Source organism: Barbatula barbatula (genome assembly GCF_947034865.1).
Source record: "Barbatula barbatula genome assembly, chromosome: 1".
Taxonomy (NCBI): domain Eukaryota; kingdom Metazoa; phylum Chordata; class Actinopteri; order Cypriniformes; family Nemacheilidae; genus Barbatula; species Barbatula barbatula.
In genome coordinates, this window is record NC_136766.1 from 27,565,706 (window position 1) to 27,585,344 (window position 19,639).

The window sequence follows — 19,639 nt, forward strand, 5'->3', positions numbered from 1 at the left end:
CTCTACCTCCAGAAACAACACATTATAAAACATATTATACAAACATGGGAATGGCTACAGTCGTACGCACAATAGCTGGTAAAAACATATCCTCAGTAGCTTCCAGCTTCTTACTAGGGGGATGTAGCTCAGTGGTAGAGCGCATGCTTCGCATGTATGAGGTCCCGGGTTCAATCCCCGGCATCTCCACTTAGGCTTTTACTTCAAGACAACAATTTGCACAACACCCTCTAATAAAATCGCGCACTTCATTTCACTCTCGTTTATTCTTTTGTCATGTTACGTAAATTTATATCGTAAGTACACGAATCACTCAATGCACTTACGCTTGTAACATTTTGGGGAGGAGGCACTTAAGAGTCGGAAGTTGCACTGCCCCACAGAACATTGGGCAGTTCTGTATCAACGGGCGTAGAGAACCGTACCCCATTGGTCAGTTTAGCATAGGTGGGCGTATCCGTATGCAGACACACGCAAACAGTCGAAGAATCCTTCTAGGATGTTACATTCTTGACTAGAATAAGGAAATATTTAAATGCCGTTATACAGCACGCGTCAGAATGACTCCTTGTCAAACTGGAGTTCGTTATAAGCGGCTTGCGTCGACTGTACATTAAAACTATAAAATGCATTTTCATCTGAGAGGAAAATCTGGCACCACTATTATTGTTATGTTGCACGGATACTTTTGCTCAAGTTAAAATGGATTCGCTCAAGGAATTACCCATGGCTTTAAATGTTTAAATGCAAACAAGAACACACGAAGGGTCTCTTATTGGTGAGTGCTTGAATGACTTTTTTAATCGCATTTGAAAGAAAACGGGCCTTTTACTTTTGCAGATCACGTCAATACGAAAATCTGGGTTGTTAAAGGGTTACAAAACACACGTGAAACGGACACTTCACCCACAAAAACACACTGAAACGCTACCATTTTATATCCGGAGCGTTAGTGTTCGGGTATTTATGACGTAGAATCGAAGATCCGTCTCGCTCGCTTCTCGGTCGAGGTATGGACATTTTTTAAGGGCGCAGTGGTAATAAACGCGTTACTAACGTGTCTTGTATGCAGTGCGATATCTAACATGTTTCTTTTGTTCTCAAATTAACCGTTTGCTCACAACCGCGCACCTGTTCTTTGCACGGGAATTAGTCGCGTCAATCTAGCGAATAGAGCGAAGACACACCATCAAATGACAAAACTGTGGACGTGTTTTTTCTCCCTCGCACAGGTATGAGATGTTGCTAGCCTCGGCCGTGGTCGTCTGGGAATGGCTGAACGAGCACGGGCGCTGGCGACCCTACAGCCCGGCGGTGTCTCATCATATCGAGGCGGTGATCCGCAGCGACCCTCGCGGCGCCGGGAGCGTGGTATTGGGCCAGGTCGACTCGCGTCTCTCGCCGTACATCGTTGACCTGCAATCTATGCACCAATTTCGCCAAGATACCGGTGAGACGATTGCGACATTTTAACGTTGTATTTTAAGATGCTTATTTTTCTTATCCATATCGTGCTAATGATGTAGTGATGTAATGATTCCTCATCTTGGATTACTTTGTTCTGTGTGAAATCAACCGAATGCACAAATAATATTTAAATAGTGTTGTGATGATTTTATTAAAACGGTTTAAAAGTCCTCTGTGATAGCATGATGATAGCAGGGCCTAAAAAGCCTTTATTTATTTATGTACTACTGCTCAGTCAACTCGCCTATCTTATAGCTTTATATTTGCAATTCATTTTATTTTTGTCACATGACAAAAGATCGTTAGAGTTTAGATTTCAGTTTTGCTAAATATGGAGAAATGCGCTTGTCAGTGCACATGAGTGCTTATTCGGCGAGAAGGAAGAAATACGTTACATTGAACCCATAAATAGGGGCTACGTGAGGCTGAAACAAAGAGGTGGATTGTTGGCTGTCAGAGTTTTGGGAGACTGCATCGCCCATGCAGGCAAAATCTATTGTGTAGGGCTGATTACACTTCATGGGAAGATTGAGGAGGGGAGAGAATGGGGTCAACAAAGGGTAACCTTAGCGACCATTCCTCCAAAAAATAGGAGGGAGGAGGGAACGGAGAAGTGTACTGGGGAGGAAGGGTGTACGGATAGATATCTTTGGGTTGCAGGCAGCTTATGCACATTTTGATGAAGTAGTTCCTATCTCAACTGTTCTGGATCTGGAACAGACACAATAAGAATTTGTTTTGTCTTCAAACAGTTGTTGCTTTTTGTGGAAAAAAACCATTGTGTCATTACGTCAGAGTTAGTGTTAAAGTCTTTGCTCAGTTTTTGTCATATATTGACTGTTTTTGTGTTTGGCATTTGGAGAAAGTTAAATCAAAATTGGAGTTTTTAGGCGTTCAGTATACTTCTGTTAGCCCTGAAGCAATCTATATTACTTCTTATAGTTCACAAAATTATTAGAAAATAACACTCGCCTCTGACTTGCAACAGCAAGTAGCAAAAAGACTATGCACGGTCACTCCCACACTGTATTTCAGCCAGCTCAGTAACATCCGGTGCACGTAGTGTCCATCGGGTACAATTACGTTTTTCACTCAAGATGCAAATCAACAACCACAAAAGGGAAAGGTTTGAGGTATACGTTTCAAGCTACATCCACAATTATGAACACAACTTGTGAACTAACTTGAGGCTTGTTCACAGAGGCAAATCAACAATGCTCAGCTGCGGTGCTGTCGGTTCGTTGAAATTTGAAAGTATTTTTGTGAATGTTGTTACTAAATGTTTTGTCAGCGCTATGAGAGCGGAACTGGCTGAGATTTTAGAGGACGTATGTCATCGCCCTGCACGCATATAGTCTATTGTTAGAGTAGAGTTACTTTGACAATTATGCTCACATTGTTTGTTGCATAAATAAACAATCACTTTGTCTTAATTGAAAGTGCATCAACGCAAAAATAGAAATAAACCTTCTAAGCTATCTAAATTATTATAGGATCTTTCAATTGTATAATGCTAGTATATTTTGCTAGGCTAATATACCTCTACTTTTTCGTTCAGGTACACTTAGGCCTGTGCGTCGAAGCTTCTATGACCCACGATCTGCACCAGGGCAGGGTTGGGTTTGGGAATGGGAAAATGACTCGGGTTCATGGACACCATATGACACCGAGGTTAGCATTGCCATCCAGGCAGCCCGGGACCGGCAACAGCCCTGGCTGGACTTAACACCATTGGGCTTCTGCTACCTCATAGACCTGCAGAGTATGACACAGATCAATGGACAGACGCAGCGGCGCCGAAGAATCCAGAGGCGCTCAGACCTGGCTTATCCACTTGTGTCTGGTCCTTTGCCTAAACCCCATGCTTGGTCATCTGCTGGAAGTGGTGGACTCCTGGGTGTGGGGGTTTCAGGAGTGAGCGGAGGAAATGGCAGCGCCTATCCGAGTGGAGCTCTTCCGGCTTCTGCCATCACTTCATTGGGTCAACCATGTTCCTGCCAACAATGTATGCTAGTATTGGGTGTCAAGACCCCTAGCATGGCACAAACTCTGGGGCGTAAACCACCGCCAACACCCAAGCCGCCAAGCCCTAAAGCACCACCAAGGGGACATTCCTACTCACTAACCCTACCACACCCTCCTTCCCTTTCCAGAGTACTCTCCCCACATAGAAACTCCACCTCTGGTGCCAGTGGAGGTTTTGGACACTCACTCTCGCTCCTGGGATCAGCCACTGCTGCCCTGTCAATATCCTCCAACCGCCCTCCTCCACCTGCTGTACCGCCACCCCCACCTCCTTCTGCCGCACCCCACAATACTTCCACACCCAACCCTACCGCACCTACACCCTCCAACGCCCTTATATCTACAGCAACCACCTGCGCTCCCACACCCTCTGCTCGGGTTTTGGGTCCTGTTTCGACAGCATCAGCAGCGTGTGCTGCCCCAGTGCCACCTCGCAGCAGTCTGGCTGGCCTAAGCCGCCCCGCCCTGCAAAGAATTGCCATGGCACAGTCACGAGCACTCATTGCATCAGGGTAAGTTTCCGTAATCATCTTGCACTTATGTCTTGATAGTTATTAGTGTGCTACTAAAAGTCTTGCAAGATTTGCATAAAACCTTCATACTGTTTATTTTATGGTTTGGAAGCAACCCTATCCCAACTTTTAAAAGCAGGTAATGTGTTTAACCGACTGAGGTTTAGCTATCATAGTAGGTCACCAACATTTTGTTGTACTTCCTGTTCTTAATGGGTGAGAATCAGTTTGGATACTCGGCAGAGCTAAGGTTCAACATGTTTGTTAAAAAAGTGGCTGATCGCTGACACCTAATTCTGTAAATTTTTTAGCTTGCTTTCAACCTCTACTTCCTCATGTCTTACCACTGAAGTATAACAGCTCCATTTTTTTATATAACATTAGAAAGCTCTCAATTCCTTTTAATGTCTATGTTGTTATAATTGCTTCCAATGTTTCCTCATCTGTAAGTCGCTTTGGATAAAAGCGTCTACTAAATGACTAAATGTAAATGTCTTTTCATTCAGATGTGTCAAATTAATCAAAAGTCACAAAGTTTTATTCTCAAGTCAGAAAGCAATTAAGTTACGTAATACTTGTGCTAAGTTATTATCACCATGTCTACACCGGACAAGGTCATTTAAAATGTTGTCCACACAAATCCATTAAGAACAAGCAGGACTGTTCTCTCAGAGGGTGTACTAGAGATGCACTGACGTGGCTTGACATTCCAAGTTTTTAGTACAAGTGTTTAGTACAGCGAACTGTGTGCACGGCACCACTCTGCGATGTCAAAGGATGTCGGGAGTGGCGGGCCTTCAGACCGCCCGCTCCCATCTGAAGAACAGTCTTGAGGTATAGACGCTTTCATCTGGAAATGTACTGCAATGTAGGCAGGTCAAGTTGAATACACATTACATTATGTGACAAACCACCTAAGTTTTCATTTAAAACAGCAGAATTTGCGAAAGATAAGTAATTTGCATCTCTGAAATCTTTCTATTTTATCAGCCAATCAAATTACAGAGGTCAAGGAGCATTTCAGTCAATAAAACAAAAGACAGAACTATCAGTCAATCCAATTGAACAAGCCAGTCTGCAGGCAGGCGCTAATGTCTGTGACTGTGTAGTGAGGCAAACCTTACAAAGCCAATGGTTCAAACCCTGTTTGATTGGTCAATCTCTTGTAATGGTAGCTCTTCACCAAAGACACTAGATGGAAAGCCTGAAATCTTTAGCCAAAAAGTGTAATAGGTAATGCTAACACCATGGAACGCAGGAGCATACTGGCCCACTTCAAGCACTGACTTTTAACGCTTGCTAACAATTTGCCAACATGCGATCGTAAATGCTTTTTTACACATCACATGCTAATACAGGCTTGTGTCAGCCTTTCAACGTTGGCCATGGATTCAGGAAACAATGATTTTGCACGCACTCCACTCCAACACGCAGTCTTCATTTCAATGATTTATTTCTTTAACAAAAGATAATTATTATCATAATTTTGTCCAAAAAAAGTAAACCAAGAACAATGTGAGGTTCTTACACACACAGGTGCAATGTTTGCACTTACGGACATTCTTACAAACATCCTTTAATTAATCTTAAGAACAGTCTTATATTTTGTCTTAAGAACAGTTTCATGAATCCGGCCCCCTCATTGCACATGGCAGTCACAGAACTCTTACCTGTTATTTAAAAATAGTTGAAAAACCCAGCAAAAACAACCATCATGAAACTTTCTGTATGTTATTTAAAGAGAATAACATTAGAATAACCTGAAAGTGTAACTATAAATTTTTGTCTTAACTTGAATAAATATTTGTGTACCTTATGTCTGTGTTTAGCTAATGCATATAACACTAACATGTACTGTTATTTCTGGGTTGTATTCCAGTTTGTTTATCTAGCTGATTTAAGTGTTCAGTCTATTAACTCTTAAAGTATTTATTTAAAGAACTGAATGGAGTACTATTTGTATAGTAATAACATCTGAAGATATGAACACCGTACACTGTATTCCGTGACAACAAGTCCAAGTATAATACTGTTACTAGAGAAGTGTAAATGTCCTTTTTGCACCTATATAGATATATAGGGGTGAAACTAAAATCATTATTTATAATGTCGACTATTTAAAATGCTCTATGTAACATAACAACGCACAGTAAAGACGAAATAATATTATTACTAATGTATTAACATTATTTTAAGTACAAATTAAATTTTATTTCAATGACGAGCAAAGGCAAATCATGCATGTTGTCACACTGGAAGTTTTGATGACAAGAGTTGTCACTTGCCACTGAGAACATCGTGCTCCAGTCGTGCTGGAGTTTCTTGTTGATTGGCGTCTTTGGATGTTTCTTCGTCAGACTCGGCCTCAAACTGCTATCTATACACCATACAACCACCAGTAACCCGTTATCCAGTTATGATGATAGGCTTTCCATTTGCGACCACACGATAAACGCGTTTGACCAATCACAGCAGACTCTCGTAATGATGATAGGCGTTCCGTTAGCGGCACAAGCTGAACGCGTTTGACCAATCATAACAGACTACACCATCTGACCAATCACACGACACTAGACTCGCGGATAGGAGGGGATTAGACGGATGAATCGCGGAACGAATCTTGTGAGAGTCAGTCAAGAAGTAAGGTAAGAATAACTGCCTATTATTACGACATAATAGTGTTTTTACACCTTGTTTGTACATAAACTTGTTGTACATAAACTTGGACACTCCATACACCAAAGTAGGACCTTAAAAATCCAATGTTACGTACTCTATAAAAAAAACACTACAATATTCTGGGAATGTTATGTTATGGTTTCAAAATTATATAAAAATAAAAAACAAAGAATGTTCAGAGAATTGATAAATCGTTAATTGATGAATCATTCAGCTCTAATTGGAATATGTATTGTAAGGCTGATGTTAAAAGACAGGTCATGTAAATGAATTATGTAGTGTCAATATAGGCCTTGCTTCAAGATTACAAAAAATTAAAACGTACATTTTTTACATAAATATTTTTTTATTGATTAAAACTGTCGCTGGCATACATAAAACATTGCTCTCTTTGATTGAACATACTGACTTTACTTACTGAGAGAGAAAATCTGATGAACTGGATCAGAACAGCAGTGACTGGTGAATACAGTGACAAAGTTTTTCCCATGCCACAGCAGACGAACCAATGTGATGCTTTCAAATGAAATAACAGAGACATCTCTTGAAGTAGCAATGGAAGGTCCTGAATCTCAAGACGGTGGGACAATTATCTTGATAGCACTTTTCCAGGTGTACATTGTTGTAAAGCATCTTTACAGTAAATATTTGACCGCAGGAAGATAATGCAAAAATGTCCGTTTTTTTCTTATGCCATGGTTTTTATTATTTGCATACATTCAGTTGTCTGAACTTTTTGTAAGGAATATTAAATTTGCAGTTATGGCTACACGATACCAGGCTGTAAATACTTGTAAACCAACTAAGTTGAAAATACTTAGACAATTAAACCAAACCACTACCAAGGTTTTTAGTTACTTGTTGGAAGGCAAGGACATAGATAGAAAGTAAATGAAATTAAAGGAATCTTTGTAGGCATAGTTCTGTAGATGGGAGTCTACTGTGAGTGTCAACAGGTCAGTCTCGTTCATTAGAGAACCCCCTTCGGTCTTGCTCTGCCTGTTCCCAGGCTCAGTTCATTCTTGAGGCCCCTTTCGCCCCATTATACGAGTGGTTTAGAGTGTGTGTGCTGAGAGCGTATCCAGGGAAACCTTTGTTTGCAGTCTGCAGCTTGGGTTTTGTATTTGCAGCACAATGCAGTAGGGGGGAATGTCAGTGGAAAGACGGGGGACAGACTTGGTAGTCTGTGTGAAGGAGGATTGGGAATAGTTGCTTGAGTGAGCAAGTGTTTGTTTTCAGAATGTGTGTGAGAGAGAGTCTTGTAGACATGAACGTCTGTATCTGACGTCGGATGAGCTTTAGGTTTAGGCATATAGGAGTAGGAAAAGTACAAGAGGCAACAAACAGACACATTCAGACATACTCTATCGGAGTACCAGTCCTGATTTATTTTTGTTTTAAGCTCGATTCACATAGAGGGCCATGTGATAAAGCGAAACGAATGTCTGACAAGCCAAGCTTTCATATCAAGAGCGAAATGGTTTATCTTCAACAGCTATTTCACAGCTATTAAGCCAGGTGGAGCTGATGAGTTTGCCGTTGTTTCAGTAAAAAAGATGGTGATGCGTTCCTGAGAAACCTACCCCTGGGTTCCATACCAAAGTGATCATCCCTATACCCTACTCCCTTTGGAGAGTAAAGCTCTTAATGCGTAGACTCTAGAGAGAAAATGCTATTTTATCTCTTAATGTGTCTGTTTAAAGTTCACTTGGCAAAAGGATAAATAAAAACATTGTCTTTTACTCTTTGTTTTGTTTTGTGTGGTGTCTCCTTTCCAAAGGGCCCTTCGGAGGGCGATATATTCTGTTTGGAACGCATCGCTATTTAGGGGTGGGCGTAATGGACAAAAATCTATTTCACGGAATGTGTAATTTTATTTCACAGTAATGATATATTTCGCAGTAAAAATCTCCCGTTATAATTCTATATATTATACCAAAATTTTCATTGATTGATTTACTTTATTTATTTATTACAGTTCATTTTAATGCTCACCATAGTTAAAATGTTGGCAAGTTATGAAAATGTACTAAAGATATCAGATTAAGTTCTGGTAATCAGATTTATCATTTATTTATATTTATCTTCTGTCTATATCATATATATACAGTAGGAAGGTAGACAACATGTATAACAATGAAGTATGAAATATATGCACAAACAATGAGACGGGTATTATAAACTGGGGTTCGTGGGGTCTGTACTGTAGGTCTTTCTCACTCTTTACTCTCTATTATAGGTAGTGCGACTCTTCGTCTTTAGGTTTTGTTTATTCTTGCACTTATCTTTGCGAGTCTTTGGTGACTCCACATGTGTCTCCCAAAATGGGGGTAAACGGTGTGTCACATCACAGCGCGGGGAGCTTCATCACGCGTTTCAATGCAAGTTTCACCCTGGCTAGCCCAAAGATAAACTTTATTAAAATGATTTTATTCCGCGGTAACAGAGTATTCCATCATACCGCCCAGCCCTACCGTTATTATTCCTGTAAAAAGTTTATTATCAGTATACAAATAACCATGACTTTAGATAATCTCAGTAAATGTTTTCATGCCTGTGTCATATTTTAACCAGAAAATGGTCTGACTGGTTATGACTTCTGTTTTTACAGCGCTACCCAAGAATGTTTTCAAGCTATATAACGTTACAGATAAGCCCCTTTTGCTAATCTGGCATGAAAAGGGTGATGTATGCAGTTATGTTGAATTGCACATCCTAGACATTTACCTATGTGATATTGTCACAAGTGTGAGTTTAATGTTTTTAACTTGAGGAAATATAAATCACACGCTTACATTGTTGGCAGGAACATGGTTGACCCAACATCTCTTTATTTTGGGCTAAAAATCACACAATACTGTACATATTTATCCTTTTAAAAGACATGCAGTTAATGTTACAGTGCATAAAATAATTTAAACAAGCATTTGTACCGGTGCATACTAATAAATTAATATGTTACATTATGATGTATATGAAAATTTTATGAACGCTAACCCAATCCGACAATCTAAAAAAAAATCAAGAATAAATACAAATAATAAAAAGCAATATACTGTATTAATAGTATAATACGTAATCTTGTTAAGAGCTGGGTTCATCATCTATCATGTGTTTACTGCTGGAGAGTTTGCAGTCAGTTTTCAATGCTTTTGCCTCACCACATGGCCCGTTTGTGTAATAGCAGTGGCTTTAGGCACGTATTGTAATGCCCGTTTCACACTGCACGCGTAAATAGTGCGTACGCAGTGCATATTATTTTGGACGCACGTTAACAGATAAGAGCATTCATACCGCATGTGTAAGCAGCGCATGCTCGTAGAAGGGAAGCGGCACATAAGAAACAGTGCATCGATCATTCCGGCGCGCAGTCTATTTTTGCTGTGCTGCTCACTCTCAATTAAAGCGACAGTGCATTTTTTTATGGTCAAAATCCACATGGATTGACAGAAAAAGTTGCACTTTTACCTTTAAAGCATTTAAGTGGTGTCTAATGTGTTTTTAACAGTCGCCATTACTTTGGTTGTTTTTTGGCCAAAACAGCACTACAGGATTTATAATACAACTGTATCTTAGATGTTATGCATATATTGCAATGAATGAGTGGAAAAGGATGGCATAATGCTGGTAGTGTACCGTCTGAACCTCACTGTCATCTTAACCTCCGGAAAGAAAACAGATAAAACTACATAGACATCATGTTATATGCTTATATTGCGTATATGTGTGAGAGAAAACTATTGAATAACATATCAGTCACTCTCTCCTATGGTGAGTTAATATAATCATTTACACCCTTATTATAATCGTATGATGTACAACATTTCTTTGTTTACCTTGCTGTGTCGAAATGGAATGAAGTTTAGTTTATATCGGCTCTGAATGGGTTCATCAATATCAATCCAATTGAGGTGGCCAAAAAAATGAAGGAAGGTAGAATTTGCTATGGACAGAAGCCGAGGTTACGGTCCGCTTAAACTGTGAATGAGCCAGCATGATGTAAGTAGCTAAATGTTTAATGTTTGACAACTGTTATATCAGAGAAATGTTAGGGCCATTCACATGTATAAAAACACGTGCAAAACGCTGGCTGCTTTGCTTTTTCGCTCTTTCTGGCACTTGGGAGTTTGCGCTCCCTTGGGGTCGGCCGTTACTATTTGAGCGCGATTGACACACATCAACGTTTTAAATGACAAACCTGCGTAAACAATCAATGTCCAGTAATGCGCAACGCGGTCACAAAAGACGGGGTTGGACCGTTAAAAGATTTAGCATATGGGCCTGGACTTGACTTGCTATGCCACTGTATTCGAACACATATGTGGAGGTCCCTGAGCCAAGCCCTGGATATCCACTCACCTTAGAACCACCTGTGGGTATTGGTATGATTTAGCTGATATTGAAGGGAGAAAATATCACTTTCCTTGGTATGCCATGCTTCTTAATCTGTTATGTAGTCCTTTAAAAACAATACAACTAGATTTATAAAGATTTATAGTATAGATGGTTGCATCGGACGTAGGTGTCTGGCCCAAAGTTTTGTGTATTGGTCGAGTTAGTGGCTAATAATACAAAAAAATTATATTTTAATCCGTTTACATTATTTGTTGAATGGACATGTAGCTTCGTCGCATTAAAATGAATCCAAGGAAGGGTCACTCTACTGGCAACCCAAACTAATACTGGCTAGACATACTTTTAATGTGCTAGTGTAATTTACCTATTACTTTAGCTTGTTTTCAGAAATAATCTACCAGTGTCCCGGAAGTTAGGTTAAGGAAACCTATACAAACCCTGGGGGAGTGTATTGAGCACAGAAACTCTACGTCATACGTCCAATTCCTTTTTTGACAAGTTTACCATGTCAAGCATGAGAAGCCAGCATGTTTAACATTATAAAGAAGTCGCAATGCATTTAATACTGTGGCACCCCACTTTTAATGTTACTAATGATTTAGTAGATTTAAAACATTACAAGTATAGTAAAAGTAATAAGGCTGGTGTTGAGATCAAGAGTGAGGGTCATATAAAAGAGTCATCAAGCAAGCAAACCTTTGACGTTAGATATTCCCTGCCTCCTACTTTCTCTACCTGTTCTATGTTTCACTTCCTCAGTGTCTCGGTAACTTGTGTACTCAGACTGGAACGGGCGGTCTGACAGTAGCCCCGCCGATCGCAACATCCTTTGACATCATACAGTGGTCACGTGCACACAATTCCATGTACTAAACAACTTGTCAAAGTATGTTCCGTGCATCCTGGCCACGAGTGCACCTTCTTAGAGAACAGTGACAGTCAGCTTTTGTGGGCGGAGTTTGGAAGAGAGAGGCGGACTGCAATGGTTGTCAAGTCAGAATTGCTTGCATATGGATGTTTTTTTTTCTTCTTTAAATCATCTTGCAATGTAGCCTATAATAGTCCGACACTTTTTGTTTATTCATATATTTTAGCTTATAATGTTGAATAACACTTTTTAATGAAGAGTTTTGTTGTTGGGGTACAGAGGCATAGCTCATAGGCCTAATATACGCTATTCATGAAGAGAGAGGATTCCATTTTTGTGTTTTAATTTAGCCTACTTGTTTTGCTCTATTTTATTTCAAGTTATAATGTGTTATATTGAAAAGCAAGAAAATAAATTAAAATAATTTTGACCATTCAGTTTATGCAATAGTGAAAGAATTAGCTAAATAAATATAAGAAATACGAAAAACAATGTTTGGTGTTTAGCCTTCGGCCAAGTGTTTTGTTTTTATTTGGCTTTGACCAAGAATTTACATTTCGGTGCATCCCTATTTGTTTGAGTGGGCAAGTTGTGCTTACTCCTGCAGCCATATGTGTTTGTGCTAATAACGCTGGACAAACGTGACCGGAGATTGGACAAACGCTATATTTTACCCCCACCTATCACAGGTATGCATTGGCCCTGCTTTCACATAGAAAAGAAAAACAACTTATCTTAATATTCTCTTGAAGACAGCAGATAGAGCTGTCTTAAACCTCCTGATTTAAAAATGTTTCCTCGCAGAGAACATGTGTCTCCTGTAGATCAAAGCTGTACATTTCAGATCATTTTTATATCTCTGTACTCTCAATGCATGTCAGCAGTTTCATTTTCATTTATTTAAAATCTTTTTCATTTCAGAGTTTGAGCAATAATGAACTTGAATTCAATAAAATATCTGTCGATTCACATTGAAGAAAGCGATGCTAACGTCTGAAAGAGCGCTTTTCAGTGCCGAACCGTTCTAAGCACAGTCTTAAACGGGTACAGTTATGTTTCCACGTGAGCCTGGTTCGACACGGCACGATTGCAAACTGTTCTCGGCTCGAGTGCGCAAGAGGCATTATAGCTCACTCTCTTGTGTTACCAAGGCAGCACGTGACGCATTTGTGTTTACATTCTAAACATTTCAGTTATCAGCCCTGCGGTGCAAAATGAAACCATTTACGTACCGGCTGGCATGGATCGGCACGGAGTGGAACGTTTAAGCAACGAGAACGATTCGGCGAGATGGTGGAAAAGTGCTCAAAGACTGAGCTACGATAAATTTTGCTGAGATTGTTCATAGTACATACCTACTGTCATATTTTCATAGAACATACCTACCGTAAAATATTTTCATAACTGTATAATATTTTATCAATATTGTATTCTGTATTTATTCTAACTGTATATCCTGCACTTGCTAACTGCACTTCTGGTTAGACCTAAACTACATTTCGTTACACTATACTTGTATATCTGTAATGACAATAAAGTTTAATCTAATCTAATCAAGGTTTAATCAACTAATCATCAAATAATTGATCGATTATTAGTGCTTGGATCTGTCTTTTAAGTTTGATAAATGACATTTTAATTTGAGCTACATTTAGTATGTGCTTTTTGGAGCATCATCATTTGGAGGACCCAATTAAATAACATGAAGACATTTGAATGTAAAATTGTTTGTGTTTAACTGATAAAAGGAAACCATTTAAATCTGGGATGGCATGAAGGTGAGTAATGAGAGAATAACATTTTTTTGGGTGAACATTATAATGACAGTAGAACAAATACCACCATAATGCATGTTTTTTTTTATTCATAAGATATTTGCATTATGACATAAGTTTTATATGAATTAGAAGAATTGGGTGCTTCCCGTTTGGAAAGTCCTCATAGGGTTCACTGTCTTGAACAATAACAGAATTTCTTAAAACGATAGTGAGATTTACCTTCACAAATTCTAGTGAGCTTGTTTGTGTTATAGTAGCTGGCTGTACATGCCCATATATGACCAAATGTTTGAACGTGTCTAGGACACACTCACATTGCGTCTTGGTGTGATGGAACCTTAAGGCGGTCTGTCAGCATGTGACGCTGACAGGTAATCCATGTATCTGTGACGTGGATCACCTCTTTTCCTAGCTGCTTGTCAACAGATGGAAACTTAAGGATTAGCACTATAAGAGAGACAGCTGACAGAGCCCTACAAGACAGACAAGTCCCATCCAGCAAGAGAACATAACAGAGACACATACATTAAATGTGTGTTGCAAATCTACCTTGATTCCAGGCTTTCTTGAGGGAACCGAGAATTGTTTTGAAGGTGAAATCGGAACATTGTTATTTCTGTTACAGTTTTTTTGTTTTGGACTTTGTCAAACTCGTTCAAAAATTGGGACATGACTGTTATCAAGGTCAAACCGTGAGTATCCTTGAGTGTGGGGAGGGGTGTGATATATTTTTGTCGGTGATACTGCTCTTTTTTTTGGCACTTTTTTACTGCTACTCCCAAGGCAGAAAAACTGTAGGTTTATCTACAATAGACTAAAGGTAAAGTGTGGTGTTTGAATTGAAATAGAAACTTTTTTGTTAATTGCTTTAACTGGTAGTTACAATTGCATGACCTTTTTGTTCGACCATGGTTAATTTGCTCTTAACCATAATATTTTTTCTGTAAATACAATTATAAGTTCTGTTATTGGCGAGGCAGGATGCTCTGCAATTGTTCGTGAATCGTAAGCACACACCTGCGATCTAAATATCCTCACATAGAGGGAACAGGTCGTCGGGTCATATGAGGTTTTGATAAGCTAAGCACTGCTGTTGTCTGCTGACTCACTGATAATTGGATGCTTTGTTAGGGAGTTTGACAGAAGGTGTGACCTGGTTTACACACTGCAGCGTGACTCTGCATGTCATCGGGTCAGTAGGGTCGGGGGAGGGGTTATGACACACAAGCAAGTGGCCGTGACAACAAAATGAATATGAGAATAAATGGCTACATGCATAAATAGATAAGACCATCGAGATGTGTGGGTATATTGTTTGTTTTGCTTTAATCTGGCTGTTGAATTGTTTTTTTGCATATTAGGAGTATTGTTTGATTGTTGGGGTGTTTTTTGGTTTTCATAGAGTGCCCACTGTTCCGGTGAAGAATTTAAATGGGTCCAGTCCTGTTCACCCAGCTTTGGCAGGTGAGACACAACCATATTAAAAGGTTTTAAATAGTTACTGATGTTTAAATGCAGGAACATATCTGGATCAATAAAAATTATGTGCAAACCTGAAATTCCCATTTGTCGTTGGTTAGGTATCACTGGTATTCTAATGAGTGCCGCTGGACTCCCGGTCTGCTTGACCCGCCCACCCAAACTTGTGCTCCACCCTCCTCCCGTCAGCAAGAGTGACATCAAACCTGTGCCAGGTATTGGCCACTGCTGCCGCAAGACCACAAAGAAGCAGGCCCGCAAAGGTTAAGAATGTACACACTTTCGCGCAGAATAGCCATGTGTCGTATTTTTATGTTGATTCTTTATTACTAAACTCATTTTCTCTTTCATTTGAGCAGGTAGAACTTCAGAGGAGGTTGTTAGAAGATATCTCCAGAAGGTCCGCAATCCACCAGAAGAGGTAAATAAATGCATCTTTATTTCCTAATTACATAAATAAAATAACATTTATTTGATCAAATTAACTTTTTTATTGTATTTTTCTCCACAATCTTTTCATAATTTTTTTAGGATTGTACCATATGTATGGAGTCTCTTTGTGGTCCTTCTGGCTATAAAGGCCCAGGTGTCGGTGGCATTTCTCGGGCAGAGTCAGTTGGACGCCTCTCTCAGTGTGGACATCAGTACCACCTGCAGTGCCTGGTGGCAATGTATAACAATGGCAACAAAGATGGAAGCCTGCAGTGCCCAACCTGCAAGACCATCTATGGTGTTAAAACGGGAAACCAGCCACCTGGGAAGATGGAATACCATGTCATTCCTCATTCACTACCTGGACACCCGGACTGCAAAACCATTCGGATTATCTACAACATACCACCTGGCATTCAGGTGAAACTTATTCACTTTCTTTATACATTTATCGTGTACAGGTAACATTTTAACACATATCACTGCATAACCCGAAGCACATAGCCTTATGGCTGGAATACACGACAAGACTTTTTTAAACTAGACATCATACACTTGCAGACTTTATGAAAGATTCAGATAGAAACTGATCAAATCTGCAGACTAGCACAGACTTTCTGCATCAAGTCCAGACTTAAAATCTGGATAAAATCTGAGCAAAAGTCTTGTTTTATATTTCAGCCTTTAGTTGTTATTAGTCTAAACGTCTCTGATTGTGATTGTTTCAGGGTCCTGAGCATCCCAATCCTGGTAAGCCCTTCACGGCACGTGGATTTCCAAGGCACTGCTACCTCCCTGACAGTGAGAAAGGCCGCCTTGTGAGTATTTGTACACTTATAAACGCTATCATCTAACTCACTAACCTTTACACTATACCTTCCATTCATAGGTAATATTTGAGTTATAAAGGTAATATTTTAGTTATTATGGCTTAAATCAAAACAAACCAACTGCAGCTTGATTTATATTCATTGGAATCTCTTTTTGGAGAAAAACTTTATTAATACTTTTTAAAACCTAGTACAGTAATTACCTTGAGCTTATACTGCCACCAAGTGGGGGATGCAGCATTATGCAAAAGCAAAGATTTTCAATAGCTGGTATCAGTGTAGGAAATAAAATTATTGACAAAAAAAAGATTTATGTTTAATACCAGAGAAGTTACTGAGATAATTTGAAACGGACTAAAGTTTGCCTAGAGTTTTCAGCGAAACAACTTTTAACTTTTAACTCTCTCCAATCCTGATCCAATAGGTGTTGAAGCTGTTGCTGGTTGCATGGGACAGACGGCTGATCTTCTCTGTTGGCACATCCAGTACTACAGGTGAGACAGATACAGTCATATGGAATGAGGTGCACCACAAGACCGAGTTCGGCTCCAACCTGACAGGCCATGGTTACCCTGACTCCGGTCACCTCGACAACGTCCTAGAGGAGCTGAGGGCGCAAGGCATCACTGAGGAAGAGTGTCTGAGAGACTAAAATCTCAACCCACAAAGACTGAATGTTTTGTTAGTGTTGCCAAATCTGAATTCAATTCCCAGCTCATGTTTCTCAGAATCCTGAGAGTTGTTTGAAATGTACAAAGTTAAAGGACTCCGAAAGATCATTGCTAAAATTCTTTTAAATGCTGATAGGCCTACTGCTTAAAAACATTGTTTAAGCCTGTCAGATGTGGGACGGTCAAATGCGAGAACTGTAATTAATAAACAATCTTGCACTGTGTGTGCTATTGTGGTGAAACAGTTTTTTTTAGTATTTCAGGTTCTCCTTAGCACCACAAAAGCTAAATTTACAGTGCAATTTTGTCAGTAGTTCAACCTGGGGTGCAGACATACATGAGAACCCGAGCTGCCGGTGTCTGTTTAACCATTTATTGTATTGTAGTTCTGTGAAGGATACGCAAAACAAAGGTACTTCTGTGCATGTAGTTGTATCATTTGGCACGAAGAAATTACATCCTCGGTCTAACTGAGGCCAACACTTGGCGCTAACTGGGAAGCTCCAGTTGCAGTTTTAGTGAATGTTTACTGCCTCTTAGTGGCACTTGTTAACATACATTCCAGTAATAACCATGGAATTTATTTGACAACATAGTTTTCAAAACGTTTGCAGTATTAACATTAACCACTTATATTTGTACTCATTTTATTGTATGTTTGGTTGTTTTATATCATTCAAATAAGAATACTGTATTGTAATTTTGAGGTGGAAGCAAATGTTTGCCTAACGTGCCCCGTTCACACCGCCAGCGACACAATCTCATTCATTTTAATGGTAGCATAGCGACATCCAGTGACATGAGCCACAGTGACCGTTGGCGACAGAAAGTTGGCTTGTCTAGAGACTTTACAAAGTTGAGACTTTCGGGAGCGACTACCAATAAGAGCAAAGCAGCGGAGCTCACGTCATCCGTCTCCCGTCTGTTACTGCAGGGTTTGTTTATCACTGTTATCAGAGCATCCAAAGCTAGAAACGCCTTCTCGCGACCTCAGAGCAAGAGACAAGCGAAGCACAATGACAGAGTCGGTGGCGGTGTGTACTCAGTTTAAGATTATTAATAATATTTCACTCCAACTATTTAGTTCCTCAGCATTAAAGAAATGCCACTGTTGGCAGGCAGATGAACAATGTACACATCTCCTTTCAATCTCCAGTTTCTTACAGACATTTAGAAAGTTAAAATGAATACGTTTCATAGTGATTCAACTCTTTGTCAGAGATGAAAGAATTAAGAACGGGGCCTGTGCAGAACTGAGCCAAGCTCATTATAGGCATCAGTGCTACATTCATGTTCTGACATCATCATCTTAGAACATAATAAGCCAATAAGGTTTAGAATCTCCAAAGTTGAAGGTAAGAGGTGTTTTGTAATGGTTATGAAGAGAGACTTTGATCAAATTCTGCCTCTCTGGTCTTTGGTAGGTATATAAAGGACCTGTTTACAAAGCTGTTGACGAAAAGTCTGCATGTATGTACATGCAAATGTGTAAGCTTACATTTATAGTTGATGTGCTGTATGTATGTTTTCTGTACACAATTCATTTTCCCCTTGCATCCAAAAGCATGTTGTGGAAGTAAATGGGTTTTTTTCTTGTATCATTTTTATAATATACTTTTACTTGATTTTTTTTCAAATAAGCTATTAGTTTTTTTCCACTGTGAAGTTTTACTTTCATTTATTGCACTTGATTGTATGATTTGATTTGTTGTCCAAGTTCCTCATGATAGTTGCTATGGAAACTACAGTGAAAATGGCATCTCTGCCAGGATGAAAACTGTGAAGACAGAGAATGGAGCTAAGAAAACTAATGTTGCCGTGTAATATAAAATGTACAAAACAACTCTTGCATATTAAATAGCTGCTGGAATTCTGAATAAATATTAAAGGTACTCTAAAAAATGTTGGTCTAACTGCTGATCTTTGTCACATTCGAGCACACTTAAAATGTAGAGCTTTTTTGAATGTCTTTTCTGTCAGTGAGTCACTAAACCATTGGCACAGCAGGGGGCGATGTTTAGCAGAAATAAACATTAAAATGAAATTTTAATATTATAGCAGCAGGAAAGTCGTTAGGTGGGGGCAAATCGGATGGTTTATTTAATCATAAATAAAGTGTCAATTTTCTTGCTCCTTTATATATGTTTATTCTTTCTAGAATTGTTATTTTGTGTTTTCCTTTCTAGTGAGTTTTACAGTCCCCTACACTCTATGTTGCGTATTGTGAAAAATGCTATACCATGTACCGAATAATAAATCTGATTTGAATTTAAAAGGTTTCTCTTTGGGTTATACAGCACATAAAACATGCTCTAATAAGCAGGAAAACTCCTCGAGTCAGTTTTAAGAGCTGACGAAGTTCCATTTCAAAATGTTGAGGATTTTCCTATTTTATCAAAGTAAGCCTCCAACTTCAATGCAAATAAAACGGGAACTCTGTATAAATGGTGTAAACAAATAGATTGCCAACTAGGCTAGCTCCAGGTGAATCTCAGCTATTTCCACCATTATATCCCAAATGGTCGTATATCAGATAATCCAA

General features: G+C 39.3%; 1 protein-coding gene across 2 annotated transcripts; it reads left to right on the plus strand.

Moving 5' to 3' along the window:
• Window positions 1-466: 466 nt before the first annotated feature.
• On the plus strand, window positions 467-19,368 carry dtx4a (deltex 4, E3 ubiquitin ligase a). Of its 2 annotated transcripts, none has more exons than XM_079466666.1 (9): window positions 467-778; window positions 1,233-1,450; window positions 3,026-4,004; window positions 15,088-15,149; window positions 15,266-15,427; window positions 15,524-15,585; window positions 15,696-16,016; window positions 16,325-16,414; window positions 16,851-19,368. In XM_079466666.1, the coding sequence occupies exons 2-9, from the start codon at window positions 1,240-1,242 to the stop codon at window positions 17,076-17,078; spliced, it is 2,115 nt and encodes a 704-aa protein (XP_079322792.1). In that variant the 5' UTR covers window positions 467-778; window positions 1,233-1,239; the 3' UTR covers window positions 17,079-19,368. The 2 variants fall into 2 exon arrangements, with proteins under 2 accessions (XP_079322792.1, XP_079322793.1); XM_079466667.1 differs by lacking the exon at window positions 467-778 and adding an exon at window positions 938-1,010.
• The last annotated feature ends 271 nt before the right edge of the window (window positions 19,369-19,639 follow it).